The sequence below is a fragment of the Coregonus clupeaformis genome, chromosome 30 (assembly GCF_020615455.1).
Source record: "Coregonus clupeaformis isolate EN_2021a chromosome 30, ASM2061545v1, whole genome shotgun sequence".
NCBI lineage: Eukaryota > Metazoa > Chordata > Actinopteri > Salmoniformes > Salmonidae > Coregonus > Coregonus clupeaformis.
Window position 1 is genome coordinate 49,228,926 of NC_059221.1, and position 25,932 is coordinate 49,254,857.

At 44.8% G+C, this 25,932-nt stretch overlaps 3 protein-coding genes across 6 annotated transcripts; 2 read left to right on the forward strand and 1 right to left on the reverse strand.

Moving 5' to 3' along the window:
* The first annotated feature begins 205 nt into the window (after nt 1-205).
* On the forward strand, nt 206-7,845 carry LOC121546347 (interleukin-18 receptor accessory protein). Of its 3 annotated transcripts, XM_041857543.2 has the most exons (11): nt 242-302; nt 394-583; nt 735-1,014; nt 1,998-2,181; nt 2,466-2,643; nt 2,818-2,883; nt 3,130-3,259; nt 3,492-3,655; nt 4,182-4,319; nt 5,222-5,410; nt 5,844-7,845. In XM_041857543.2, exons 2-11 carry the CDS (start codon nt 496-498, stop codon nt 6,314-6,316), a joined length of 1,890 nt encoding a protein of 629 aa, XP_041713477.2. In that variant the 5' UTR covers nt 242-302; nt 394-495; the 3' UTR covers nt 6,317-7,845. The 3 variants fall into 3 exon arrangements, with proteins under 3 accessions (XP_041713478.2, XP_041713476.2, XP_041713477.2); XM_041857544.2 differs by having other exon boundaries at nt 206-583; nt 2,821-2,883; XM_041857542.2 differs by having other exon boundaries at nt 207-583.
* LOC121546348 (PEST proteolytic signal-containing nuclear protein) lies at nt 7,542-10,735 on the reverse strand. 2 transcript variants are annotated; one of them, XM_041857546.1, is made up of 5 exons: nt 10,589-10,735; nt 9,460-9,680; nt 9,286-9,360; nt 8,560-8,612; nt 7,542-8,204 (listed from the first exon to the last, which is right to left on the reverse strand). In XM_041857546.1, exons 1-5 carry the CDS (start codon nt 10,635-10,637, stop codon nt 8,090-8,092), a joined length of 513 nt encoding a protein of 170 aa, XP_041713480.1. In that variant the 5' UTR covers nt 10,638-10,735; the 3' UTR covers nt 7,542-8,089. The 2 variants fall into 2 exon arrangements, with proteins under 2 accessions (XP_041713480.1, XP_041713479.1); XM_041857545.1 differs by having other exon boundaries at nt 9,460-9,683.
* Nucleotides 10,736-10,939: 204 nt separating this feature from the next.
* Nucleotides 10,940-24,931, forward strand: gtf3c3 (general transcription factor IIIC, polypeptide 3). The gene is made up of 21 exons (XM_045209628.1): nt 10,940-11,151; nt 11,309-11,414; nt 11,596-11,855; nt 12,227-12,350; nt 13,019-13,210; nt 14,393-14,558; nt 17,196-17,343; nt 17,559-17,615; nt 17,709-17,781; nt 18,538-18,638; nt 18,793-18,964; nt 20,019-20,221; nt 20,336-20,437; nt 20,525-20,660; nt 20,781-20,923; nt 21,087-21,169; nt 21,386-21,440; nt 21,531-21,666; nt 22,253-22,377; nt 22,600-22,752; nt 22,922-24,931. The coding sequence occupies exons 1-21, from the start codon at nt 11,053-11,055 to the stop codon at nt 23,042-23,044; spliced, it is 2,757 nt and encodes a 918-aa protein (XP_045065563.1). The 5' UTR covers nt 10,940-11,052; the 3' UTR covers nt 23,045-24,931.
* Nucleotides 24,932-25,932: the final 1,001 nt, after the last annotated feature.

Genomic DNA, 25,932 nt, shown 5'->3' on the forward strand with positions numbered 1-25,932 from the left:
CTACAATTTATAAATTCAAGTGAAACGCTGTCTTCTCTTACATCACAGATCAGCCTTGCATACTTACACAGACACTTCACACTCCGGCTACCTACACCCACAGATGCACAGAAACCCACAGATGGTGTGAACTCTAGCAAAGTAGATCTCTTAATCTAACCAGGAAATGGATGTTGCCATATAGGAAACTGGTGGTCATGTTATCACATGGTGCATCTCTGAAGGGAACCTGTATCAGATATGATTGGTTTCCAACCATCTAAGAGGCAAGCTGCACAGACTAGTGTGTTATTGGAGAACAGGTCAGTGGAATTCAAGGAAGCTAGCTCAGATACGTCCCTCCTTTTTTACTAGGAGAGCAAGGGACTGACTGAGCTATTTGTCTGGTTTTAGATTGGTGAAAGAGCTTCTGTTTCCAGGAAACCCAGATCCTTCTGACAGTTACGACACACAGTGGTGGGTTTGATATTGGAATGAATTAAGTGGTGCGGAGGGATGCACACTGGACCGTCACTGGCTTTAGCAATCATCACATGTTTTCTGCAGAGATACTTCTGTGAAAGTGGCTGGGTCAAGAAAGAAGGTACTTATCTTTATTATCAAAACAACATTAATAGATTTGACCAGGTAGGTATTCTATGTGCATACAGACCTATCATATGCCTTCAGTATTAATTACATTATACATACATCTGTGTGGAATGAGAGATGTCTGTCTTGTGTGACACGTGTAGGTTTGAAGCCAGGCTCAGAGACAGAGACGTACGGCTACAAGGCTTTCTCTGGGGAGGGGTTTGTCATGCAATGTACTAAGCCACAGTCCGCCGGTCTCTGTGAGCGCCTTTACAACATCACAGCCAGCTCTGAGGAAGCTGATTGGTCGAGGGCCGAGGGGGAAACCAATAGAGACAGAGATTTCCTCAGAGACGACGGGGCTGTGAGAGGACGGGGGAACGCGCTCTGGTTCTCTACCGTTACTGCAAATGACTCTGGGAAGTACGCATGCCACACAGGGTAGGTAGCCTGTATTGACTGTTTGGGTAGGCCCCCTCTCTGTTTCACATGGTAGGTAGCCTGTATTGAGTCTGTTTGGGTAGGCCTCTCTCTGTTTCACAGGGTAGGTAGTCTGTATTGTTTGGGTAGGCCCCTCTCTCTGTTTCACAGGGTAGGTAGTCTGTATTGACTCTGTTTAGGTAGGCCCCTCTCTGTGTTTCACAGGGTAGGTAGTCTGTATTATTTGGGTAGGCCCCTCTGTTTCACAGGGTAGGTAGTCTGTATTGACTCTGTTTGGGTAGGCCCCTCTCTCTGTTTCACAGGGTAGGTAGTCTGTATTGACTCTGTTTGGGTAGGTAGTCTATATTGTTTGGGTAGGCCCCTCTTTCTGTTTCACAGGGTAGGTAGCCTGTATTGACTCTGTTTGGGTAGGCCCCTCTCTGTTTCGCAGGGTAGGTAGCCTGTATTGACTCTGGGTAGGCCCCTCTCGCTATTTCACAGGGTAGGTAGCCTGTATTGACTCTGTTTGGATAGGCCTCTCTCTGTTTCACAGGGTAGGTAGTCTGTATTGTTTGGGTAGGCCCCTCTCTCTGTTTCACAGGGTATGTAGCCTGTATTGACCCTGTTTGGGTAGGCCCCTCTCTCTGTTTCACAGGGTAGGTAGTTTGTATTGTTTGGGTAGGTAGTCTGTATTGTTTGGGTAGGCCCCTCTATCTGTTTCACAGGGTAGGTACCCTGTATTGACTCTGTTTGGGTAGGCCCCTCTCTCTGTTTCCTGCCCTTTGATCGGAAGAAGTGAGAGAGGCTTTGGTGGAATGGAGGGATGAGGTGAAGTAGTCTAACTTTCCAAAACATGCCACGTCATTACATGAATTCTCTTTAGGAACAAAGCGCCGTCACAGACAAAGCCAGTACAAATGCTGTTCTTTCTTTGAACAGTTTGCCTGTGTTTGACTTTCAAAACACGTGGAAATGAATTTGAATGTGTGTTGTTATTATCACAGCGGTATGGTGTTCCACTTCTATGTGGAGGTGTTGGAGAGGGGCAGCCTGGGGTGCAGGGACCCAGAGGAGAGCAGGGTCACTCTGGTTCTGGGTAAAGGTGGCATGATCCCCTGCCCTGGGATCAAATGTCAGACACAGAGGTCAGAGGTCCCCGCCTCAAACACAGAGGTCACATGGTACAAGGTGATTATTCCAACATATGTTTATTTTTTTTTACAAACACCTACAGCATGGATGGATGGATGGATGGCAGGTTTTACCTGATGTGTGTTTATCTTCAGAATGTAATTATGGTATCATTCCACTTCATCTAAGACTTTACACAAACTCCTAACCTTTAGTAAACAAGTACAAGCCCTACCTGTGTGACTGGTTACACACCTACTCACCTGTGACAGGTCAACACATGCATGGAATAAACAGGCAAACTAATTCATAATGGTTTTACCTCATGTGTTTGTCTTCAGGATGCCAGGCCTGTATGTGAGCAACAGGAAGAGAGGGATATCTCTGTGGAAGACAGGTATATTCTTCGGCTGGGTACTGTCCATGTGAGTGACGCTACAGTGTATTTCTGTGACTACACTTATGAAGACAACGGGATCCCCTGGACAGTCAGGAGATCTGTGAACGTCTCGGTCATACGTAAGTACGGGATGACTGTCGCTGCAGGCTCTTCCAACACACACACACACACGAGTGTTCAGATGAACGCATGCCCACACACACACACACGAGCGTTCAGATGAACGCACGCCCACACACACCACACATACACACACACACACATTCTAGTAAATTTCACTTTTACCTCCACAGCAGCTGACACCAAAGACCCTCCACGGATGACTTATCCCCATGGCAACGAGGAGACCGTGGAGCTGGGTGAGTGCAGAGCCTGAGGTTGATAGATTTGATGACATTAACGTTTCCTTTCCTGAGGGCAGGTGTATACAGTATGATCCCTGTGTTTCACCAGTTTATGGGTTCGTCCTAAATGGCACCCTATTCCCTATATAGTGCACTACTTTTGACCAGAGCCCTATGGGGTAGTGCACTATATAGGGAATAGGGTTACATTTGGGACGCAGTTTATGAGTCCAGTCCTTATATCAACCCTCTATACCCCAGGGGAGCCTCATACTCTGAGCTGTGAGGTGCAGTTTGGGTTCCAGAGGACCTTTGACCCAGTGGTCCAGTGGTGGATCAGTTCCCATAGCAACCATGAAGGCATGATGAAACTGATGGAGATGGAAGCACAGTGAGTTGGAGCTCTTGTTTTTGCTCGTCATGTAACGTTGTATTCGTGTATTAAAATTAACGATGATTAATTCATGAAACCTTTTCTTTGTCAGGCACCCACCTATCATTCAAATAATAATGTGTATCACTGTAGGCTATGGCTGCATCCCAAATGACACCCTATTCCCTACATAGTGCACAGTGTACTTTATAGGGAATACAGCCAGTGCCACCTTCTGTTTCCTCTCCAGGCAGGTAAGTGAAAGGAGTATTGAAGAGTTAGAGTTCACGGTCACCAGGACAGCTCAGATCCCGGAGGTGACCCAGCTACACCTGGACTCCACCTTCACCTGTCTGGCCCAGAACTCTGTAGGCAACAGCAGCGCCACCATCATGCTGACTAGGAAACCTGCAGGTACCAGCAGCCTACTGATGGGCTGCGTCCCAATAATCTCTCCTTTCTCCCGAAGTGTGCACTTGTTCACTTCCCTTCATGGATTTTAAATGAAATGACTGTTATATGATAACTCCCTCTGGCCCCTGCCTGGAACAATCCAATGGTTTTACATTTGTGGAGAGTAATGAACAAGTTCACACATCTAGAGGAAGGAGAGATTATTGGGATGCAGCCCCAGTCTCTCATTACATCTGATTTGGTTCTGGGTGCCAAGATTAGCCTACCACAAGTGGGATCCATTCAGTTTTTCAATTCAGAAAAAGTATGTAATTTTGCCCTAATATTTTCTATCCCGATTCTTCAAAGCATGAATTGAATTTCCTGAATTCACTGATTCAAAACTGAATGGACCCAAAACCCTGACTTCGTCTGATACTCGGAGAACACTAGCAATGTATTTTTACTTAACCCTATCTTGGCATACTGTTATCTGAGACAACAACGCTCCTATGTGTTGTAATGTGTATTTGTAATGTTGTTTCAGTTTCCCGTGTTCTGGTGATAGGGTGTCCGGTGGTGTGTCTGCTGTTTGTAGCTGGGCTGGGCATTACAGTGCACGTCTACTGGCTAGAGATCTCTATTCTCTACAGAATCTACCGGCCGTACAAACAGACAACCACAGGTCAGAAACACATCTCACACACACACAAAGACACTGTGGAAACTATTGGTTGATAAGATATGAGAAACACAAATCACAGGAAATCTTCAGTTGAGGTTTCCCCTAAAAGGAACAAAATACCAAGTATCTAATGGCTGATATGGCTTCTATCTCCTCCCCTCCCACTCTAACACACACGCATACAAACACACAAAGCCATCTAGCATCTAGTCAGGCCTTAAATCAAGACTAATCTACACCACACCATGCTCACTGCTGTGGAAGTGACAGTTACACAGGATACATCTAGCTATCAGGAAACTTGACGCAGTAGAACCACAAAACCACACAGAAAGATGGCTGGGTGTTCTGAGGAAGCTAAAGAAGTATTTCCATGTTGTCAGTCCTTTGAAATGAAGTCATAACTGTCACTGTCCTAACTGTCATAACTGCAGTACGATGTGTTGTATTATGTGTTTAAAAAAGGGTTGGGGTCAGTTCCAATTGAAATTATTCAATTCAGGAAGTAACCTGACATTTTTATTCAATTTTTGAAAAAATAACACCTATTTTCAATGATTCATCAATAAACTGTATTGACCCTGTAACCTGAATATGTCTCTTCTCCCTCCTTCCCTGTATTGACCATGTAACCTGAATATGTCTCTTCTCCCTCCTTCCCTGTATTGACCATGTAACCTGAATATGTCTCTTCTCCCTCCTTCCCTGTATTGACCCTGTAACCTGAATATGTCTCTTCTCCCTCCTTCCCTGTATTGACCCTGTAACCTGAATATGTCTCTTCTCCCTCCTTCCCTGTATTGACCCTGTAACCTGAATATGTCTCTTCTCTCTCCTTCCCTGTATTGACCCTGTAACCTGAATATGTCTCTTCTCCCTCCTTCCCTGTATTGACCCTGTAGATGACAGGGAGTATGATGCCTTTGTGTCTTACGTGCCCAGCTCTTCCTCTGAGGAGGGGGGAGGAGGAGGAGGAGGAAGAGGAAGAGGAGTGAGAGAGGAGCCGCTGGAGGTGCTCCTGCCCAGGGTTCTGGAGGGGCAGTGGGGCTACCGCCTCTGTATGCTAGAGAGAGACCTGCTGCCGGGCGGAGGTGAGTTATAGGTTGCATCCCAAATGGCACCCTATTCCCTATTTAGTGTACTATATAGAGAAAGAGGGCCATTTAGGACGCAACATAGTCTGGTCCCAGATCAGTTTGTGTTGTAGAGCCAGCCAACGACCATAGGAGTTGGCTATACTGCACAAACTGACTGATCTAGGATCAGGTTATAGTTGAGCAGGCCATATGAATAGAGTAGACTGTAAAACATTGACATTGAATGTACAGTTGGCCTAGAGATGGCAGAAAAGCTTTCAAATGAAATGTCTTTTGAAGGATGTGTGGTTCACAGAGTCACAGTTTGACTGTCAGATTACGACAGTCAGCATATATATCATGTCACCCTGCCAAGCATGACACCTGTGTGGTGTTTGTGTTTGTGTGTGCATGCATGCATGTCTGGTGTGTGTGTTCTGTGCTATAGCATATGCAGAGGATGTGGTGTGGGCGATCTGCAGCAGCAGGAGACTGGTGTGTATCCTGAGTCCTGACTACCTGGCCAGTACTTGTCTGTTTGAACTGGAAACAGGCATCAGAGCCTTACAGCAGGACGCACACCTCAGGCTCATCCTCATCTGGACCAGCCCTAGCACCAGCAGCCCCAACCCCAGGCCTAGCAGTCCCAACCCCACCAACAGCAGGCCTCTATCTCTACCTCTGTCCCACACCCTGGGCCTGGTGTCTCCAGCCTCTCCGCTGCCCCCGGTGGTTCGGAGGGCCATCAGAGTCCTGCCTGCTCTATACTGGACTCCCCAAGACCAAGGAAGGATGATAACTAGATCCAACTCTGGATCACGGTTCTGGAGAGCCCTTCACAAGGCCATGCCAGCTCAGAGTGGGACTGGGACAGACACACGGACACTCTCAGACACCCAGGACAGAGGGACTGTTTTGTAGGCGTTTTAAGTTCTCAACACCTGGGCTGGGTTTCCCAAAAGCATTGTAGCACTAAGATCATCTTAATTCCATTGAAACTAAATAGAGGAAGATGATGTTAGTGCTACGGATGCTTTTGGAAAACTCATTTACATTACATTACATTTACGTCATTTAGCAGACGCTCTTATCCAGAGCAACTCAGCCCTGTATACTTTATTTTTTGGGGGGGGTGTAGTCTAACCGTTATGTTCTGTTCTCAAGAAACTTGACACCTTCTATACATTTTTTTTTAAGAGGGACTGGTTTCATGCGTGCCACTTGTTGTTTCATGGTTGTTGCTTCTAAGAATGTGTTGTTTTTACCTCCTGGAACCTGGTAACGGATGTGGCTAGAAACACTGCCCCCTGCTGGTGCCATGCTCAATGACAGTTCAGTGGTTCCTGGTAAATAGCAGTCAATGCAGATTCTGGGTGTATTCTTTTTTCAGATCAGCTTTTTTGACAATAATTGGGTGAAAGATCAGAATCCTTAACGCACACCATAGCAAAACGTTTTGCAAACGGAAAAACAAGTTTCTAATTAACAAATTCAGGTAGGTTCCGTCCCTGTTTCGTTTGCTTCTGTTTGTTTCCTAGCTAACACATATACCCAGAAGGTATATTATTTAATTAATCACAAAGAACTGTCAACAAACAAACTACAATACAGAGAAGGACGTAATATATTCGCATAAGCTACAGTGAAAGACAGCTGTTGATAGCTGAAGAATTTGTTTCCTTATGTGAAGGAAAAAACACTGGCCTCATGTCTTTCCATTTTGAAAGGCTGTGTATGATAGTGTTGTCTTTCCATTTTGAAAGGCTGTGTATGATAGTGTTGTCTTTCCATTTTGAAAGGCTGTGTATGATAGTGTTGTCTTTCCATTTTGAAAGGCTGTGTATGATAGTGTTGTCTTTCCATTTTGAAAGGCTGTGTATGATAGTGTTGTCTTTCCATTTTGAAAGGCTGTGTATGATAGTGTTGTCTTTCCATTTTGAAAGGCTGTGTATGATAGTGTTGTCTTTCCATTTTGAAAGGCTGTGTATGATAGCGTCCCCATCTCTTCTCATACCCAGTAACGTCATCAAGATTGTCATTGAGACTTTACATTATTTATGCATCTGAAGAATGCATGATACACTGGTATTTGCATCGTGGTTCAATTGCTTTTTTTTGCATAAATATCATTAAAACAGACATTTCATTTCAGAATTGAATGTAAGTTTATTGTCCTAATATTAATATTAATACATGTCAACCCCAGGCACAGGAGAAATGGTTCCTGTCTGATCACTCCGTAAAGGTATTACAGACGGTGCATAAATGAGGGAAAGGCAAGGGTTGAAAACCCAGTTAGGACAGTTATAAAGTGATATTCCTAGATGAGACACAAACTATTATTTAGTTGTCTTGAAGTTCCCTTTCCCAAAATGTGTCCTAATTGCTCTTACCTACACCCACTCCGGTCCACTATATAAAAACACACACACACACACACACACACAAACTATACGTTTAAAACAAAAGAAAAAATATGCTTGATAGCCCGAATGTCTCGCCATCATTACATTGCGGTATGTACATTTTTTTACACCATCGTCAATAGACAAATGAAAAAAAAAAAAACTCAATCAAGGTGACATCATTCCACACAAACGCAAACATGGTGTGCAGTTTGACTGTTGTCATAGCAACCCAGTAAGGTCGAGCCCTGCTGGTCCTACTGTGACTAATAACCAATAAGGTGGAGCCCTATTGGTCAGTGTCCGTCTGTGACTTGAGCTTCCTCTCCCAGAGCTTCTGGTGGTCGGAGAATCCCTGCTTCCCCTTGTTGAAGGAGTTGGGGCCTGCTGACGTGGGCGTCTCCCTGTGGTAAACGTAGAGCGAGTTATGTGAGGTAGTGGACCTAAAAGGTTATTGAAACCACTGCGGTCAGAACAGGTGTGTCGACCAAAATGAAAACATCACATTCATTGGTAGTAGGTCCGCACTCAAATGACCCATGCAAACACGTGGTCATCGTGCCTGGTTCAAATACACCCACAATGGAAACCTATTCCATATATAATGCCCTACTTTTGTCCAGAGCTCTCTCCAAAGTGGTCCATATTAGTTCACTAATAGGCAATAGCGTGCCATTTCAGAGAAGCACACTAGGTTGAATACTTGAGATATTGTAAAAACTATTTTGGAGATTATTCAAATCTTGTGCTTCTTCTTACCTGCCAATGTTCTTCATCCTCATCTTGGCTTCTGCAGGCATCTCTTCATCACTCTGTCAGAGCAGCAGAGAAAACAGCTGCTATTACAGATCTGTTGTTATAGCACTGGTATTAGCATGGGTGTTTCACAGCATATGAGAGTTTTGTTAGCGTAACCTACTAATCTATTGGGATATCGTTGTGTGTGTGTGTGTGTAAAGGTGTCTGCATGCTTCCCAACCAAAACAGTTTGTGCATATATTGTGACGATATTTTATGACGTTTTTGTTCCGTTTTGGATTTCGGTGAAGGGTTTTTCGGTTGTTCGGGTACACACATTTCTTTTCTAGAGGCAAGCCGATGTTCGGAGCAGAAGTCTACGCCTCTTCGTCTGTGATTGGCCAACAGTAGGGATTCTTTAGTAAAGTATTTGTTGTCATTCAATGAGAGATTACCTGTTTTCATGCAAATGTTTTCTTTAAAAAATACTGCACCAGATATCTTAGTTAGATTTAAAATGGCGCGACTAAGATCTCCTCAGCAAAATCGTCAAAATGTATGACATTTCTTACGTTTTTTAATTTGTATTCTGACTATTTTGAGGAAGCGTATACTGGCTACAGTGTCTCAAAATGGACAAACAGTAATACTGTCGCTTTTCTATCATTTTTTAAGGGAGTATGCGTACACACTCGTTCGGTTCGGCTAGCGCCAGCCGAACTGAAGCATGCTGACGTCTTAACTCACATCATCAGAGTCAACATTGAAAACCGAGGCCAGCGCTGGTTTCTTGGCAGGTACCGGTACAGGCTCTTTGGGTTTCTAAAATGGAGACAGAGAGAGATACACACGTCTGTCAACCACACACACTGAGATAGATGTCACACACACACCAACCCCCCCCCCCCTAATGGTACTCACACTAGCACCCAGCTTAATGGAGATGGGCGCAGGCTTCTTTATAGGCTGGCTGATCAGACCAAACCCTATCTTGGAGACTTTGGGGGCTGGGGGTACCGGATGGCTCGAGGTGGACTCCTTCCCCGGGCCAGGGCTGACCTCCTGGGCCGAGCGTTTCCCCCCTCCTCCAGTGCTGGAAGAGACAGTCTTAGTTTTCACACTGCCTCCCTTCTCCTCCGGTCCTGCTGGAGGCGAAACAACTTACCAAGGTGAGCAACTGTTGCCTGGGAAAACCAAGGATGAGCTACTGTTACCTGGGAGTGGTTTCTGGGTTACCGGCAGGTGGGTGAACCCATAGAGATCCTATTAAATGAATTCCTAATTCTATGGCCCTCCTGTAGCTCACTTGGTAGAGCATGGCGGTTGCAATGCCAGAGTTGTGGGTTCGTTTCCCACGGGGGGCAAGTATGAAAAATGTATGCACTCACTAACTAAGGCGCTCTGGATAAGAGCGTCTGCTAAATGACTAAAATGTAAATGGCTGAACCTGTTTGGGAAGTTGGTGTGTCCATGGACCAAACACTCCCACTATTGTTGTGGTTATGGTCGGTCTTTTGATCATAAATATAGCTAGTTATTTTAACACTATTGCAATTTGTCACATAGCATATGTGCATGTTATAGTTTATTGCATATCATGTTTAAGACTTGTAACATTCAACGCATGTTGCATTCTCTCCATTTTCTGTCTTAGCTAAGTTGATATTCTTATGAAATTGGCTGCATGCCAAGTGAAGCCTATATTAGTTGTGTTTACCGACAAAATTATTTCAAAGATAATAGTAAACATTACTCCATCATACATAAGCAGCTGCAATGGCTAACCTAGCGATCTCGTTTAAAGCTAGCTAGCTAATTAAACCAGCTAGCTATCTAGCTAGCTAGCTACATTGGAAGCCTGCTAACGTTACATCAATGGCTGCTAGCTAGCTAACTAGCTGAATGGGGACAGGCCGAAGCCCCATCCACGAACGGACACGATGAGCATGGGAATGTTGTATTAGTTACAGGAGGTCGAGGTAATGTTATACTTCTAGTCTTATTTCGACAAGACAGCGACACATTGCCTCTAAAGATGTACTAGTATCACCTCCATCATCGGAGAGCCGCTTGCTGCTGTGCTTGTTGTAATCCGCCATAACATCCGTGACGATGGAAGAAGCGAACGGACTGGGATTTCTCTAACGATATGATATAGAACAGCGCCACCTGACGTTATGGAATATGAATTGTCTGAACACAACCACAACAAAAAACGAATTTACGAATAATGTTACAATGTATTATCTTTATCAGATACTTTATGTGTGTATTTGTCTCTGTTTGTTGATCAGTATTTTCGTGGTTCATGCATTAATCGATAGGTGTCGGTGTGTAACGATTTGCAAATCTACCTTCCGAAGCGTCGAAGAAGAACTTCCGTCGTTTTTAAAATACGTAATTAACTGTCGCCAGTGCCACTCGTGTTGTCAAAATTAAATGTTTACGATGAGCGTTATCAACATTGTTTTACGTTTATTTAACCACCATAAATCGTTTTAGTTAGTCGGTGAGATGTCGGGGTTCAGCTCAGAGCTCATTGACTACCTGGAGGGAAGGATTTCATTCGAGGAGTTTGAAATACAGAGAGAGGAACGAAAAGCTAAATTGAAGGTATGTGGAACCTCCATTCTCTCTGCATGCTGTATTTACGTTAAAGATAAAACGTGTGTAAAAGTTTTGGAGCTCGCAAGGACATAATATGTGCTACTGGAACGCCTTTCACGAATGCCTGTGTTGAGAACATTTAATCTCGGATCTATTCTCGCAGGTATCGAACGAGGGGCGTTCAGAGGAAGAGATTGGACCAGATGACACACTCCCCAGCACTTCCCACGGCCGCAGTCCGAGAAAATGTTCAAAAAAACGTCCCGCAGGTGCGTGTCTCCACTTGTTCAGTCATGTGTGACTGCATGGGTTTGGAACACACATATTCTGCTTGCCACAAGCTTGTATTAGCCCGCTGAGCTAAAGCCTAGGCACTATTCATGTCTTCTTAAGCAATTCCAGTCAAGTCATTGTTGTATGCCAATTATCCACCTCTTCTGTCCCTGCCAGCGGATCCAGAGGAAGGAGTCAGCCCCTCTGTCCAGAAGGCCTTTGCCTCGATGATGGGGGAGGGAACAGAGGCTGAACAGACTGAGGAAGAGGAGGATGAAGAAGAAGACAACGATGATGATTATGAAGAAGAAGAAGAGGAGGAGGATGATGAGGAGGAGAGGAAGGTTGAAGTTAAAGGAGAGGAGGAGGGCCCCTCGGCTGGGGATGTCTTCGCCCTGGAAATGGAGCTTAACCGAGAGAACAAGAAGATGATGAAGGTGAAAATTAGATAAAGGCCTGTCGTCATTCTAACAGGGTTCACTAGACTGTCATCATTCTAACAGGGTTCACTAGACTGTCATCATTCTAACAGGGTTCACTAGACTGTCATCATTCTAACATCGGTTCACTAGACTGTCATCATTCTAACAGGGTTCACTAGACTCTTAGCCCGCTGAGCCTTGACATTAGATCAGGGAGCTAACGCAATGCTAGCCATAGTTTGACGATAGTCGAATTATGGCTAGTCTCAGGCAAAGTTAGGCTGGTCACCATTTGAGCCTGGTTCACTGAACCACCTCTGTTACACTTGGTCATGCTGCAGTGTTTGTTGATATGGGTCTATTGATGGTGATTCTGTGCTGTTCAGGAGAAACGTAACCGCAGCAAGCTGCCCCGGGCCCTGAGGGGCCTCATGGGAGAAGCCAACATCCGTTACGCCCGTGGAGACAAGGAGGACGCCGTCCTGATGTGTATGGAGATCATCAGACAGGGTGGGTAGTGTTCCAGGATAGAGGATATCATCAGACAGGATGGGTAGTGTTCCAGGATAGAGGAGATCATTCAGACAGGGTGGGTAGTGTTCCAGGATAGAGGAGATCATCAGACAGGATGGGTAGTATTCCAGGACAGAGGATATCATTCAGACAGGGTGGGTAGTGTTCCAGGATAGAGGAGATCATTCAGACAGGGTGGGTAGTGTTCCAGGATAGAGTAGGTCATCAGACAGGATGGGTAGTGTTCCAGGACAGAGGAGGAACAGACTAAGCACTGACTGACAGGGCATTTCTCTGTCACTAGACACTGCTGTAGTAGCCATCTCAATTCACAAAAGTCCTTGTAGAGACGTATGCAGTATTCATGACATGCTGGAACTAGGAAACTGAAAACTCAGAGAAAGATGATATCTGAATTTCCCACTTGGAATCAGAATCAACCAATATGTAGCTCTACCCAAATAACTTACGTTAATTTTAACTGGGAGAGTTTCTGACTTGTCACGAATGCAGCATTACTGACTGATCTGAATTCATCAAAGTTGTCTTAAAAAAAAAAAATATTAACCAGGATGTCTCATTGAAGTCAATGAGGGAGGCCTTCCTGTTAAACGCAGACTAAATTGAGTCCCACTTAACCCTTCTATTCACCGTTCTCCCACCAGCCCCCCTGGCCTACGAGCCCTTCTCCACCCTGGCTATGATCTATGAAGACCAGGGGGACATGGAGAAGTCTCTACAGTTCGGCCTGATCGCTGCCCATCTCAACCCCAGCGACTGTGAGGAGTGGGTCAAGCTGGCCGACATGTCTCTGGAGCAGGACAACATCAGGCAGGCCATCATCTGCTACACCAAAGGTGAGGTGACCCCTGACCTCTAACCCCTGGTCTCTGACCCCTAACCTGTGACCTCAAACTGCTAGAATATGTTTTGTTGTTGTTGATTGATTTACTGCTAGTTAGAGGTGGTTGATTCACATGTACTTAGGCCTGTTTGCTATCCATGCTAGTGTTTAGCTGAACTACTGATGGCCAACTAATGTTGTCTCAGGCTGGAGCTACTATTAATTATCTAAGAATTTCAATCAATCAGTCAATGGCAACCTCACTGAAATAATTGTCTCCTAAGACATTTCTCTCTCCCCGTCTCTTCCTTCTGTCTCGCTCTCGCTCTCGCTCTCGCTCTCGCTCTCGCTCTCTCTTGCTCTCTCTCTCTCTTGCTCTCTCTCGTTCTCTCTCTCTTTCTTTCTCTCTTTCTTTCTCTCTCTCTCTTTCTCTCTCTCTCGCTGTGTCTCTCTCTATGTCTCTCTATCTCTCTCTCTCAATTCAATTTCAATTTAAGGGCTTTATTGGCATGGGAAACGTATGTTAACATTGCCAAAGCAAGTGAAGTAGATAGTAAACAAAAATGAAATAAACAACAAATATTAACAGTAAACATTACACTCAGAAGTTCCAAAAGAGTAAAGACATTTCAAATGTCATTATGTCTATATACAGTGTTGTAACAATGTGCAAATAGTTAAAGTACAAATGGGAAAATAAATAAACATAAATATGGGTTGTATTTACAATGGTGTTTGTTCTTCACTGGTTGCCCTTTACTTGTGGCAACAGGTCACAAATATTGTGGCTGTGATGGCACACTGTGGTATTTCACCCAGTAGATAAGGGAGTTTATCAAAATTGGGTTTGTTTTCAAATTCTTTGTGGATGTGTGTAATCTGAGGGAAATATGTGTTTCTAATATGGTCATACATTTGTCAGGAGGTTAGGAAGTGCAGCTCAGTTTCCACCTCATTTTGTGGGCAGTGTGCACATAGCCTGTCTTCTCTTGAGAGCCAGGTCTGCCTACGGCGGCCTTTCTCAATAGCAAGGCTATGCTCACTGAGTCTGTGCATAGTCAAAGCTTTCCTTAAGTTTGGGTCAGTCACAGTGGTCAGGTATTCTGCCACTGTGTAATTCTCTTTATGTTTCCTGATGATTTGGTTGGGTCTAATTGTGTTGTTGTCTCTCTGTCTCTGCCTGTTTTCCTCTCAGCCATTAAGTATGACCCCAGTAATGTGCACTACCTGTGGGAGCGTTCCAGCCTGTATGAGCAGGTGGGGGAACACAAGCAGTCCATGGACGGGTACCGCCGTATCCTCAACCTACTGCCCCCTACTGACGGAGAGCACTTCATGCAGCTGTCGCGAGACATGGCCAAGTGAGGGGTAGTCCGCCATGCACGTGTACACAGACACAAACACACACAGATACCGTACAAACTCTCATTCACAATGTGTATATACACAGACAATACACACACACACAAGCAATGGGGGGTTAGGTTCAGTGTAATGGTGATGTGTGTTAGGTTCAGTGTGTAATGGTGATGTGTGTTAGGTTCAGTGTGTAACAGTGATGTGTGTGTGTGTGTGTTAGGTTCAGTGTGTAATGGTGATGTGTGTTAGGTTCAGTGTGTAAACAGTGATGTGTGTTAGGTTCAGTGTGTAATGGTGATGTGTGTTAGGTTCAGTGTGTACTGGTGATGTGTGTTAGGTTCAGTGTGTAACAGTGATGTGTGTTAGGCTCAGTGTGTAATGGTGATGTGTGTTAGGTTCAGTGTGTAATGGTGATGTGTGTTAGGTTCAGGGTGTAACAGTGATGTGTGTTAGGTTCAGTGTGTAATGGTGATGTGTGTTAGGTTCAGTGTGTAATGGTGATGTGTGTTAGGTTCAGTGTGTAATGGTGATGTGTGTTAGGTTCAGTGTGTACTGGTGATGTGTGTTAGGTTCAGTGTGTAACAGTGATGTGTGTTAGGTTCAGTGTGTACTGGTGATGTGTGTTAGGTTCAGTGTGTAACAGTGATGTGTGTTAGGCTCAGTGTGTAATGGTGATGTGTGTTAGGTTCAGTGTGTAATGGTGATGTGTGTTAGGTTCAGTGTGTAACAGTGATGTGTGTTAGGTTCAGTGTGTAACAGTGATGTGTGTTAGGCTCAGTGTGTAATGGTGATGTGTGTTAGGTTCAGTGTGTAATGGTGATGTGTGTTAGGTTCAGTGTGTACTGGTGATGTGTGTTAGGTTCAGTGTGTACTGGTGATGTGTGTTAGGTTCAGTGTGTACTGGTGATGTGTGTTAGGTTCAGTGTGTAACAGTGATGTGTGTTAGGTTCAGTGTGTAATGGTGATGTGTGTTAGGTTCAGTGTGTAATGGTGATGTGTGTTAGGTTCAGTGTGTAATGGTGATGTGTGTTAGGTTCAGTGTGTAACAGTGATGTGTGTTAGGTTCAGTGTGTAATGGTGATGTGTGTTAGGTTCAGTGTGTACTGGTGATGTGTGTTAGGTTCAGTGTGTACTGGTGATCTGTGTTAGGTTCAGTGTGTAACAGTGATGTGTGTTAGGTTCAGTGTGTAGTGGTGATGTGTGTTAGGTTCAGTGTGTAATGGTGATGTGTGTTAGGTTCAGTGTGTAATGGTTCAGTGTGTACTGGTGATCTGTGTTAGGTTCAGTGTGTAACAGTGATGTGTGTTAGGTTCAGTGTGTAATGGTGATGTGTGTTAGGTTCAGTGTGTAATGGTGATGTGTGTTAGGTTCAGTGTGTAATGGTGATGTGTGTTAGGCTCAGTGTGTAACAGTGATGTGTGTTAGGCTCAGTGTGTAATGGTGATGTGTGTTAGGTTCAGTGTGTAATGGTGATGTGTGTTAGGTTCAGTGTGTAATGGTGATGTGTGTTAGGTTCAGTGTGTAACGGTGATGTGTGTGTGTGTGTTAGGTTCAGTGTGTAATGGTGATGTGTGTTAGGTTCAGTGTGTAATGGTGATGTGTGTTAGGTTCAGTGTGTAATGGTGATTTGTGTAACAGTGATGTGTGTTAGGTTTAGTGTGTAATGGTGATGTGTGTGTGTGTTAGGTTCAGTGTGTACTGGTGATCTGTGTTAGGTTTAGTGTGTAACAGTGATGTGTGTAATGGTGATGTGTGTGTGTTAGGTTTAGTGTGTAATGGTGATGTGTGTAACAGTGATGTGTGTTAGGTTCAGTGTGTAATGGTGATGTGTGTGTGTGTGTGTGTTAGGTTTAGTGTGTAATGGTGATGTGTGTAATGGTGATGTGTGTTAGGTTCAGTGTGTAATGGTGATGTGTGTTAGGTTCAGTGTGTAATGGTGATGTGTGTTAGGTTCAGTGTGTACTGGTGATGTGTGTTAGGTTCAGTGTGTAATGGTGATGTGTGTAACAGTAATGCGTGTTAGGTTCAGTGTGTAATGGTGATGTGTGTTAGGTTCAGTGTGTAATGGTGATGTGTGTTAGGTTCAGTGTGTAATGGTGATGTGTGTTAGGTTCAGTGTGTAACAGTGATGTGTGTTAGGTTCAGTGTGTAATGGTGATGTGTGTTAGGTTCAGTGTGTAATGGTGATGTGTGTTAGGTTCAGTGTGTAATGGTGATGTGTGTAACAGTAATGCGTGTTAGGTTCAGTGTGTAATGGTGATGTGTGTTAGGTTCAGTGTGTAATGGTGATGTGTGTTAGGTTCAGTGTGTAATGGTGATGTGTGTAACAGTAATGCGTGTTAGGTTCAGTGTGTAATGGTGATCTGTGTTAGGTTCAGTGTGTAATGGTGATGTGTGTTAGGTTCAGTGTGTAATGGTGATGTGTGTAACAGTAATGCGTGTTAGGTTCAGTGTGTAATGGCGATGTGTGTTAGGTTCAGTGTGTGATGGTGATGTGTGTTAGGTTCAGTGTGTAATGGTGATGTGTGTTAGGCTCAGTGTGTAATGGTGATGTGTGTTAGGTTCAGTGTGTAATGGTGATGTGTGTGTGTGTGTGTTAGGTTCAGTGTGTAACGGTGATGTGTGTGTTCTCTCTCCAGAAGCTACTATGAGAGTAGTGACCTGCTGTCAGCCATGGGGGTGATGGAGGAGGCCCTGAGGAGACACCCAGAGCTGGTGACAGACGAGAGCATCAACATGGCCGCTGAGCTCTACATAGCCAACCACCAGCACGGCAAGGCCCTTCAGGTAGCTGTTTGTGTGTGTGGGATGTAGCTCAGTTGATAGAGCATGGCGTTTGCAACGCCAGGGTTGTGGGTTCGATTCCCACGGGGGGCCAGTATAAAAGAAATATGTATTCACTAACTGTAAGTCGCTCTGGATAAGAGCGTCTGCTAAATGACTAAAATGTAATGTAAATGTTAGTTTCATAGACGTGTGTGACCAGTGTTTTCCCTCCTCAGGTTCTAGTCCAGTTCTGTGGGATCGTCCTGGAGAGAGGAGAACCTAAACCAGACCTTGCAGAGGAGGAGAACCCAGAGGAGCAGGAGGAGGAGGGAAAGGAGGAGCAGGAGAAGATGGAAGCAGAGGAGAACCCAGAGCAGGAGGAGGAGAAGATGGAAGCAGAGGAGGAGAACCAAGAGCAGGAGGAGGAGATGAAAACACAGACAACAGAGGAGTCTAGAGGTCTGTCCTACTGTCCTACCGTCTGGATCTAGGACTTCTTTATGAAGTCTAGAGGTCTGTCCTACTGTCTGGATCTAGGACTTCTTTATGAAGTCTAGAGGTCTGTCCTACTGTCCTACTGTCTGGATCTAGGACTTCTTTATGAAGTCTAGAGGTCTGTCCTACTGTCTGGATCTAGGACTTCTTTATGAAGTCTAGAGGTCTGTCCTACTGTCCTACTGTCTGGATCTAGGACTTCTTTATGAAGTCTAGAGGTCTGTCCTACTGTCTGGATCTAGGACTTCTTTATGAAGTCTAGAGGTCTGTCCTACTGTCTGGATCTAGGACTTCTTTATGAAGTCTAGAGGTCTGTCCTACTGTCTGGATCTAGGACTTCTTTATGAAGTCTAGAGGTCTGTCCTACTGTCTGGATCTAGGACTTCTTTATGAAGTCTAGAGGTCTGTCCTACTGTCTGGATCTAGGACTTCTTTATGAAGTCTAGAGGTCTGTCCTACTGTCTGGATCTAGGACTTCTTTATGAAGTGTTGGTTTTTTATGAGTTGTCAGTGTGGAGAGCCAGTAACATTTCTATGCAGAACTCTCTGATGCCTCTCTCTTCCTCACCCTCATCCTCTCTCTCTCTCCCCTCCCCCTATCTCTCCCCCTCCTCCCCCTCTCTCCCCTTCCCCTATCTCTCCCCATCTCTCTCGCTCCCTCCTCCCCCTCGCTCCTCCCCATCTCTCTCTCCCCGTCTCTCCCCCTCTCTCCATCTCCAGGGGAGGTTAGAAAGGTGCTAGTTCCAGATAATGTACCAGTGGACATCAGAGTGAAACTCATGGTCTGTCTGATCCACCAGCATGTCTACAGACCTCTGGATGTGAGTACCACACAACGTATCTATCTGCTTTGGGAACGATCACATTCTCAGAGAAGTTTGTGTCTCACATAGACTCCTACCAAATATCACACCTTCTAATCGTTGTGTCTCTGAATGTATAAATGGCCATTCCATCATCCTCCCTGTTCCCCAGTCCATGTTGACGTCTCTGATGGAGCAGTGCCCAGAGGAGCTGGGTGATCTGTACCTGGACGTGGCTGAGGCCTTCCTGGACGAGGGAGAGTACAACTCAGCCCTGCCTCTCCTCTCTGCCCTGGTCTGCTCTGAGAGATACAACCTGGCTGTTGTCTGGCTCCGACATGCTGGTAGGGACACACACTGTCAGCTGTCTCTAACCGCCTGTTATTTGGTCCCCATCATTATCAGATGATTATGAGACATAAAAGGGGCCTCATGACAAGTCTTATAATTCATTATAACTCATCATAATGCATTATAACTCCATCATCATAATGCATTATAACTCCATCATCGTAATGCATTATAACTCCATCATCGTAATGCATTATAACTCCATCATCGTAATGCATTATAACTCCATCATCGTAATGCATTATAACTCCATCATCGTAATGCATTATAACTCCATCATCGTAATGCATTATAACTCCATCATCATAATGCATTATAACTCCATCATCGTAATGCATTATAACTCCATCATCGTAATGCATTATAACTCCATCATCGTAATGCATTATAACTCCATCATCATAATGCATTATAACTCCATCATCGTAATGCATTATAACTCCATCATCGTAATGCATTATAACTCCATCAACATAATGCATTATAACTCCATCATAATGCATTATAACTCCATCATCATAATGCATTATAACTCCATCATCGTAATGCATTATAACTCCATCATCGTAATGCATTATAACTCCATCATCATAATGCATTATAACTCCATCATCGTAATGCATTATAACTCCATCATCGTAATGCATTATAACTCCATCATCGTAATGCATTATAACTCCATCATCGTAATGCATTATAACTCCATCATCGTAATGCATTATAACTCCATCATCGTAATGCATTATAACTCCATCATCGTAATGCATTATAACTCCATCATCATAATGCATTATAACTCCATCATCATAATGCATTATAACTCCATCATCATAATGCATTATAACTCCATCATCATAATGCATTATAACTCCATCATCGTAATGCATTATAACTCCATCATCGTAATGCATTATAACTCCATCATCGTAATGCATTATAACTCCATCATCGTAATGCATTATAACTCCATCATCGTAATGCATTCTACTTGTGAGTGTTCCCAAAGTGTTTATTATAATGTGATGTGTGTCTCCATGTCTCCCCCAGAGTGTCTGAAGGCACTGGGCCACATGGAGATAGCAGTGAAGAGTTACATTAAGGTGGTAGAGATGGCTCCTCTTCACCTGGAGGCCAGGCTGTCTCTGTCCACTCTGCAGCAGCAGCTGGGTCGACCTCTCTGCGCCCTCAAGGCCCTGGAGCCCATGTACGACCCAGACACACTGGCACAGGACGCCTCCGCAGCACAGCAGGTAGGTGGAGGGAGGGGAGGGTGGCAGGGTGGCAGGGTGTTGTCCCTATGTGTGTTTTTATGATCCCGTGTGTGTGTGTGTGTGTGTGTGTGTGTGTGTGTGTGTACTGTCCAGGAGTTGAAGCTGCTGCTGCACCGCTCTACTCTCCTGCGTTCCCAAGGCCGACTAGATGACTACCTGGATACCATGCTCACCATGCTGGCTATGTTGCTGAAGGTAGGCTTCTAACACACACACACACACACACAGACAGACAGACAGACAGACACAGTGATATTGTTCCTACTGTGTTTCATCATCCAGGTGGCTATGACACGGGCCCAGGTGTGTGTCAGAGCCAGCAGGTGGTCTGGGGTCAGACACCTGCGTCTGGTCAAGGTGTCCAAGGACATGGTGTCAGACATCGATGACCAGGAGGCTGCCTACCAGGACATCAGTGGTAAGACTCATCTGATTGATCACATTTTAGAAATATACTGAGTGGTTAAGAGAGACGATCTCTCTCTCTCTCTCTCTCTCTCTCTCTCTCTTCCATCTCCCTCCCTCCCTCCCTCCCCAGGTAAGACCAGTGTGTTGTCTCGTGAGGACTGGTGGCTTCTGTTGGTGAGGTGTGTGGAAACGCTGTGTGAGGTGAAGCGTTTTAAAGAGGCAGAGCTGCTGGTGGACTCTTCTCTGGAGTTCTACTCCTTCTATGACGTCAAGGTAAACAGGAACCACTTTCACTTCCTGTCATTCAAATCAAGAAATCATTCATTATAGAGAAAATGTTTGTATTTGAAAAATGACTAATTTATTGTTGTCTCTTTATAAATGTATTATTAGCGCTTTATACATGAAATGTACGGTACAGTAATTTGTTGTTTAGGTGAAGAGGAAAGAGCTGGAGTTCTTTGGTCTGTCGGCTGCTTTCCTGGACCATAACTACCGCAAGGCCTACGACTACATCAGGTCAGACTGGCGGTCCTACTGACTTTACAAAGATATAGTGAGAAACATATGGAGCTGTAGCAGTTTCCTCATAGTCAGAGACAATCATAGACTCTTATTAGACACTCAGTGTGTGTTAGGTCAGGTGTGTGTACCAGGGCATATTTTAGTGTGTGCGCTTTTCTATGTGTGTGTGTGGTCCATATTGACCTCTAACCTCCATCCATCTGTCTGTAGGCTGACGCTGATGGAGAAGAAGGAGTGGCCCATGCTGTGGAACATATTCAACCAGGTGATCCTTCACACACACACGCACCACACACACACACGGACACACACACACACACCAGCTCACTCATTCTCCCTGTCAATCTCCCACCAGGTGACCCTTCACTCCCAGGATGTGCGTCACCATCGGTTCTGTCTGCGTCTGATGATGAAGAACCCGGACAACCACGCCCTGTGTGTGCTCAGTGGACACAACGCACTGGTGTCTGGCAGCTTTAAACACGCACTCGGTACGACCACACAGATACCGGCTACAGATACCTGCTACAGATACCGGCTACAGATACCTGCTACAGATACCGGCTACAGATACCTGCTACATACAACTATGGCCTTCTAGCCAGGGGAATAGTTTATTCACATCCAGGTTAATGTGGAATCCAAGTAGGAATTGATCTCTCTTTCCACTCTCTCTTTCTCTCTGTTTACCTCTCTCATCCTTTATCTCTCTCTTTGTTTTCCTCTGTACTTCTTCCTCTCTCTCTCTCTGTCTCTCTCTCTCTCTCTGTCTCTCTCTCTCTCTCTCTCTCTCTGTGTCTCTCTCTCTCTCTCTCTCTCTCTCTCTCTCTCTCTCTCTCTCTCTCTCTTGTGTCTCTCTCTGTGTCTCTCTCTCTCTCTCTCTCTCTCTCTCTCTGTGTCTCTCTCTGTGTCTCTCTCTCTCTCTCTCTCTGTGTCTCTCTCTGTCTCTCTCTCTCTCTCTCTCTCTCTCTCTCTCTCTCTCTCTCTCTCTCTCTCTCTCTCTCTCTCTGTGTCTCTCTCTGTCTCTCTCTCTGTGTCTCTCTCTCTCTCTCTCTCTCTCTGTGTCTCTGTCTCTAGGTCAGTATATTCAGGCGTTCAGGGCTAAGCCAGATGAACCTCTGTACAGTCTGTGTGTTGGCCTCACCTTCTTCCACATGGCGTCTCAGAAGTTTGTGGTTAAACGCCACCCACTGATACTGCAGGTCAGACTCCTATTCTGTCCCATAGATAGAACTGTATAGAACCTATAGGATTATATGTGCTCGTGTGGGATTAGTTAGAACCACTTTTAAATGTGCTATAAAGCCTGTTAGAAAGTCATACAGTGACCCCTTTGTAAGCGTGTAACCCTATGTCTGTGTCGTGTGTATGTAAACCCTGTGTGTGTTGTGTCATAACGTGTGTGTCTGTGTGTGTTGTGGCAGGGCTTCTCGTTTCTGTGGCGTTACGTGGAGCAGCGCGGGCACTGCCAGGAGAGCATGTACAACCTGGGACGGGCCCTACAGCAGATGGGCCTCGTACACCTCTCCATTCACTATTACCACAAGGCTCTCAGCTTCCCTCCTCCTACACTAGAGGTATATACCACAGACAGACACACCTCTCCATTCACTATTACCACAAGGCTCTCAGCTTCCCTCCTCCTACACTAGAGGTATATACCACAGACATGTATAGAAGCTTGTATGCACACATCCACATAGAGAAACGCACACACACCTCATGTCTTCCTCATCTCTCCTACAGGGTATTGAGGCTGACCAGGTAGACCTGCGTAGAGAGATAGCCTTCAACCTGTCAATCATCTACCAGGCCAGTGGAAACACTGAGATGGTACGACACCTCATCAACACGTACTGCACTGTATAATGGCCTTTCAGGTCCTCCTATACTGCTCTGTATAATGGCCTATCAGGTCCTCCTATACTGCTCTGTATAATGGCCTGTCAGGTCCTCCTATACTGCACTGTATAATGGCCTGTCAGGTCCTCCTATACTGCTCTGTATAATGGCCTATCAGGTCCTCCTATACTGCACTGTATAATGGCCTGTCAGGTCCTCCTATACTGCTCTGTATAATGGCCTGTCAGGTCCTCCTATACTGCACTGTATAATGGCCTGTCAGGTCCTCCTATACTGCTCTGTATAATGGCCTGTCAGGTCCTCCTATACTGCTCTGTATAATGGCCTGTCAGGTCCTCCTATACTGCACTGTATAATGGCCTGTCAGGTCCTCCTATACTGCTCTGTATAATGGCCTGTCAGGTCCTCCTGTACTGCACTGTATAATGGCCTGTCAGGTCCTCCTATACTGCTCTGTATAATGGCCTGTCAGGTCCTCCTATACTGCACTGTATAATGGCCTGTCAGGTCCTCCTATACTGCTCTGTATAATGGCCTGTCAGGTCCTCCTATACTGCTCTGTATAATGGCCTGTCAGGTCCTCCTGTACTGCACTGTATAATGGCCTATCAGGTCCTCCTGTACTGCACTGTATAATGGCCTGTCAGGTCCTCCTATACTGCTCTGTATAATGGCCTGTCAGGTCCTCCTATACTGCTCTGTATAATGGCCTGTCAGGTCCTCCTATACTGCTCTGTATAATGGCCTGTCAGGTCCTCCTATACTGCTCTGTATAATGGCCTGTCAGGTCCTCCTATACTGCACTGTATAATGGCCTATCAGGTCCTCCTATACTGCACTATATAATGGCCTGTCAGGTCCTCCTATACTGCTCTGTATAATGGCCTATCAGGTCCTATATGATGTGTATTATGAGACAGAATTGATGGTATAAGATGCAGTGTTTCCCAAAATATTTTTTTCAGCAGCAGTGGCAAAGTTAGTGTAGTGGGTGTGGCCAATGGCGTGGTCTCCGACCGAAAATTAGCAGAGACATTTTGGTGTTTTAAAGCTAGTTTCCTGCAATTCTACACATTTTGTCATGGGGCTTAGAGAAAAATGTTCCGTTTAAAAACGCGTTTCCTGCAATTCTACACATTTTGTCATGGGGCTTAGAGAAATGTTCCGTTTAAAAACGCGTTTCCTGCAATTCTACACATTTTGTCATGGGGCTTAGAGAAAAATGTTCCGTTTAAAAACGCCTTTCCTGCAATTCTACACATTTTGTCATGGGGCTTAGAGAAAAATGTTCCGTTTAAAAACGCGTTTCCTGCAATTCTACACATTATGCCGTGGCTTATGCCGTGTTCTTATGCTATCTGAGTGACTCAAACATTATAACTAAATCAATGAGGGCCCCATGGCATGATATTTTGGGAATTGTTGATTCTCCCTGACTGTCTAGTTTTTATTTTTGTGATTTTTTTTGGTTCACAAAGATGATCTTATTTAAAAAATATATAGCTCCATGAGCTTTTCTACATATTTAAATAATGTTTTTTTAGGAGTAGCAGCAAAATCATATTTTTGGGAGTGGCAGCAATGAAACACTGATGTCCTGACCTATACCATAGAAATACTACTAGACTGTATGATGTATAGGAAGTCATATATACCATAGGAATACTAGATGTAGCCTACATCTACACATCTCCAGGGGTCAGATTGAAAAACACCCTAGTCAGTTACTCCCTGTTCCACAGGCTTGCTTAAACAGTAGTCTACTGATGTAAAAATGTAAACATGTTTTGTATATATTTTTGACAATAACGCCGTATGTTTACTGTGAATTGTGTACATACATTTTGTTGAAAAATATATTGGAATACACTGAAATAAAAATGAGTTTATTAACCATTTGTGGTGCATATTTTTTTATCCTGACCCAGAAGCCTGATATTGTTGGAAAAACATCTGACTGGCTCCTTTGTTTTGCTACAGGGATTATAAAAGTGAGATTGACAAATCCCTCCATCCATCTCTCTACCATCTGCTAACATCTTGCCCCTGCTGCCTCATAGTGCTACTGGTTCACTATGCTCGTATACTGACTGATGCCACTGGTCAAAACAACGTTATGCCGCGCACCAGACATAGCTTTTTATAAAGTTCTTAAACGCGATTCAAGGCTTGATTTTTTGGGATAGTTTTGAGTCAATATCTCGATATGCTGGCACCGTTTCGGCCTGTCACCCAGGAGAGGTGATACAAAACTGGGAACGTACTCACTGTTGCTGCCACAGGAGCGGAAACAGTGCAGCGGATATGGGCTCTTCTAAATAATTAAGAGAAGAGGAGCGCTTTCTTTACTGCGGACTGACACATCTAATAACTGTTCGGTGGAATCATCTAATAACTGTTCGGTGGAAATTAACGGAGTTTATCCACCAATGCTATGAAATTTAACAGATGACATATTGCAACCTCGGATAGAGAACAAGATTTTACAGCTGACATTTGTCAGACGCGAGACTGAAAGGGGAGCGGAAGGGAGCGACACAGTCCGCCGCGAAGGAGCGCTGGATCCCGGCTGGGAGTCCACAGACCGTCGGTGGGGCACGGCCCATGCTGGGTCCGTCTCCGTGCTGTCGTCCATGATCAGACGTCGGGAAAGAAACATGTAGCTAGCTACTGCTACTTGGTTATAGTACATACAATTCACCGCAAAGGAGACCACAGGAAAGCGGGCTTGCCGTGTCGATTGCGGAACGGTTTTCCACATTATTTTGACGGTAAGTGAGGTGTGCTTACATAATGGGGACTGGGATTTGCTGTTATTGTTTTCATCCTGGGGACTCGCGAGCTGGGCTGACACGGAAAGTGCTGTTGCTTGTGAGTAGGCGATAATACACTTC

Coding starts and splice junctions, on each gene's coding strand:
- LOC121546347 (XM_041857542.2), top strand. CDS start 496: ATGCACACTGGACCGTCACTGGCTTTAGCAATCATCACATGTTTTCTG. Junction 2,644..2,817: donor TGTGAACGTCTCGGTCATAC/GTAAGTACGGGA, acceptor TTACCTCCACAG/CAGCTGACACCAAAGACCCT. Junction 2,884..3,129: donor CGAGGAGACCGTGGAGCTGG/GTGAGTGCAGAG, acceptor TCTATACCCCAG/GGGAGCCTCATACTCTGAGC.
- LOC121546348 (XM_041857545.1), bottom strand. CDS start 10,637: ATGGCGGATTACAACAAGCACAGCAGCAAGCGGCTCTCCGATGATGGA. Junction 9,684..10,588: donor GCGGCTCTCCGATGATGGAG/GTGATACTAGTA, acceptor TTTCGCCTCCAG/CAGGACCGGAGGAGAAGGGA. Junction 9,361..9,459: donor CCATTAAGCTGGGTGCTAGT/GTGAGTACCATT, acceptor TCTCCATTTTAG/AAACCCAAAGAGCCTGTACC.
- gtf3c3 (XM_045209628.1), top strand. CDS start 11,053: ATGTCGGGGTTCAGCTCAGAGCTCATTGACTACCTGGAGGGAAGGATT. Junction 17,782..18,537: donor GACAACAGAGGAGTCTAGAG/GTCTGTCCTACT, acceptor CTCCATCTCCAG/GGGAGGTTAGAAAGGTGCTA. Junction 21,667..22,252: donor CAGCTTTAAACACGCACTCG/GTACGACCACAC, acceptor CTCTGTCTCTAG/GTCAGTATATTCAGGCGTTC.